The 2818-nt window shown below is 42.0% G+C and overlaps 1 protein-coding gene across 1 annotated transcript in view; it reads right to left on the reverse strand.

Annotated features, from left to right (window-relative positions):
• The window catches only part of ctdp1 (CTD (carboxy-terminal domain, RNA polymerase II, polypeptide A) phosphatase, subunit 1), a gene marked incomplete at its 3' end in the record, with an annotated part of 11728 nt that overhangs the window by 2744 nt on the left and 6166 nt on the right, over positions 1-2818 (reverse strand). Inside the window, 1 exon segment of the mRNA XM_010777898.1 lies at positions 2063-2097. Coding sequence (XP_010776200.1) covers positions 2063-2097 — 35 coding nt within the window.

A 2818-nucleotide genomic window follows, 5' to 3' on the forward strand; every position in this document is an offset into this window, starting at 1 on the left:
AGTTCAATCATGTGAGAGTAAAAGTTACAGGATAATTGAGTTAACATGTAAGAAGTAGAAAGGTACAGGTAGTATTGAGTTTCAACATGTTAAGAAGAGAAAGTACAGGGTATTTGAGTTCAACATGTAGAAGTAGAAAGTACAAGGTATTGGTTCAACATGTAAGAATTAGAAAGGTACAGGTATTTGTGTCAACATGTAATGAAGTAAAAGTAAAAAGTCGTCAGAAAATTAAATAGTGGAGTAAAGTACTGATACCAGAAATACCGTAACTTAAGTACAGTAACGAAGTATCTTGTACTCCCAACTTCCCACGCTGTCAGATAGGACCAAAAGTGGAGCTCAGCTTCAATCTTTAAATCTTAACACATCCATCACTGAAAAGGGTGCTGTTTCACCTGTTTTTACTCGCCTTGTTTTCCAATGTTAACCAGTGTTTCATCACATGGCTTTTTCATTTCCTCAATATGTTAGAGGTTCGTTACCCACTACTAGGGACTATAATTAAGCAATAGGCTCACGACAGGCCGTGGTATATGCTCATTATATCACAGCTAAGCGGGAGTGGTCGACCGACGCGACTAGCCTGCGCCTATACTCATAAGGTTTACAGTACGTAACCCAGTTATTGTTAGTTGCTGGTATTTAGATTCTGTTTTGCTTTCAGTTGTGCTTGAGTTGATCCTTTTTGTTGAGAGAGAAAGGGTTTTGGTTTAGTTTTTGGCCTTAAAACAGACGTTAAGAACCTGTCTGCCATTGTGTCCAAACTGCAATGTGGTTATTTCTGTAGTGAAGTATACTTCACAGTTGTGCATAAAGATGCACTCAAAATAAAAGATGGTTGCGTTTGATCCAGCTGTTTTTAATTCCACCTTGAACTAGTTTAAATTGACTGTGGCGGCAGAACGAAACGCAGCCAACACACATTTCAATCCGCTAACAGAGGAATACGCCTTCTCCAAAGCACAAAGTAACACCAAGTTTACACAATCTGTTAAATAAATCATTCCGATTGAAGAAACTGTTAATTTAAATTCTGACTTTACCATGAGAGTGACTCCTCTCATCTCCAACGAAGCTCGCTACAGTGGATCAGATGCTCTGCAACACCTCTCAACACACCCACACACACGCACACACACACCACAACACAGCCACACACCACACACACACAGTCGCATCACGATGAGAATAATATTAATTTCCCGATTGTCTAATAAAATGTCATAATTGGGTCAATTAAAACGCAGACTAAACTAACAGTTTGACGCATCATCCAATGGTTGAAGATAAGCATTGACTTAAGCATTGGTTCAGAAATCACTGTTTTATTGTTATGTTATGTTTGAAAATGAAACAACAAATACCACACACCGACGGCTCAGTAGCATCTACTTCTAGTTTAATTTCGAACAGGATCTCCAATATATCTACGCAACAGTAGCACACTGTTCCATGTCACCTTCGTACCTATTAATCTTATAAGGCTGCAAAACACCACAAATCAAAATGCCTCATATTTTCATAAAGAAACCTAAAACCCGATTTTGAAAAGGTTCCAACACAAGATCAACGAAATGCCCACGCGAAGCACACACAAGCACCACACACACATCAACACACATACTTATCGAGCACACACACCAGAGCACACCACACACACACCACACATCACACACACTATCCAATGTACACCGTAACACATCTTTGGACAGACATCCTTATATGTTGACCCACCAGGCACTGCACCGACCATTGGGATGAATGACATGACTCCGGTCCTCCTCGAGTTCTGCTCGTCCTCGCTACTATCGACGTGGGTGCATATATTATTTACCGCTACTACACGCACGGAGAGGATCTGCTCATAGAAGATTTTCGAACGGCAAGTGTGGTCCTAAAAAAGCCTTAGCTGTGCTCTTGTCCCAGTGTAATGTGTGATTGGGTGTTGCTCCGGTGTGGTGGTATTGGTGTGGTGTGTGGTGTGTTGTTGCAAGTGTGTGTGTGAGGGACAGTCCCTGCAGCGTATGTAACGGGTGGATGCGAGGCTGGTAGCTGTTACAGTTGTGCTCCAGACAGTGGTCACCGCGGTTGAGCCTGAAGGAAGAGAATAATGATGCAACCATGAATTGGATTATCACAACAAGATCTTCTTGTGTATCTTGCCTACAGTATAAAATGGATGAATGCATGTTGTTGCAAGCCGAGACATTTGTGATACAAAGTTCTGCGTTGGATTTAATTTGAATAAATGCAATTCGTTTTTAATGTGTGGAAAAGGATCAGAGGCCAAGAACTGTTTGAAACAACAAAGAAGCTTTTCGGTGCTTGTATACTTTTTACTGGAGGCCTACATGCAGCTAGCTGTTACAAAGCTAAGCCTAAGATAGTCAACAAAGATCATATTTTGAAAGCAGTAAAACCAAATAAAGTCCTAGCATTCTTTTTATTCCAAATGTTGTTATTCCTCTCTTGGTCGTAACCTTGCGTGCCCAAATTTCCATATGCCAACTTTTCAAACATCAAATTGTGTCTTGATGATGTGTGGGTTAGGCAAGTAGCAAAAAACATGATCTTGGGCCTGCAGCAGAGATGAGCAGCTGTGTAACATGGTGTGTGTGTGTGTGTGTGTGAGCCGGTTGTGTGGTGTTGTGTGTGGAAGAGTGTGGTGGTGTGGTGTTTGTGTGTGTGCTGTGTGTGTGTGTGTGTGTGCTGTGGGCGGGGGGTGTCGTGTGTGGTGTCGGTTGTGTGTTGTTGGTGAGAGTGGTGTGGGTGTGTGTGGTCGGGGGTGTGTGAGGGTGTGTGGCCGTACCATTAA

The sequence above is a fragment of the Notothenia coriiceps genome, unplaced genomic scaffold, assembly GCF_000735185.1.
Source record: "Notothenia coriiceps isolate Sejong01 unplaced genomic scaffold, NC01 NC01_scaffold00018842, whole genome shotgun sequence".
Lineage (NCBI taxonomy): Eukaryota > Metazoa > Chordata > Actinopteri > Perciformes > Nototheniidae > Notothenia > Notothenia coriiceps.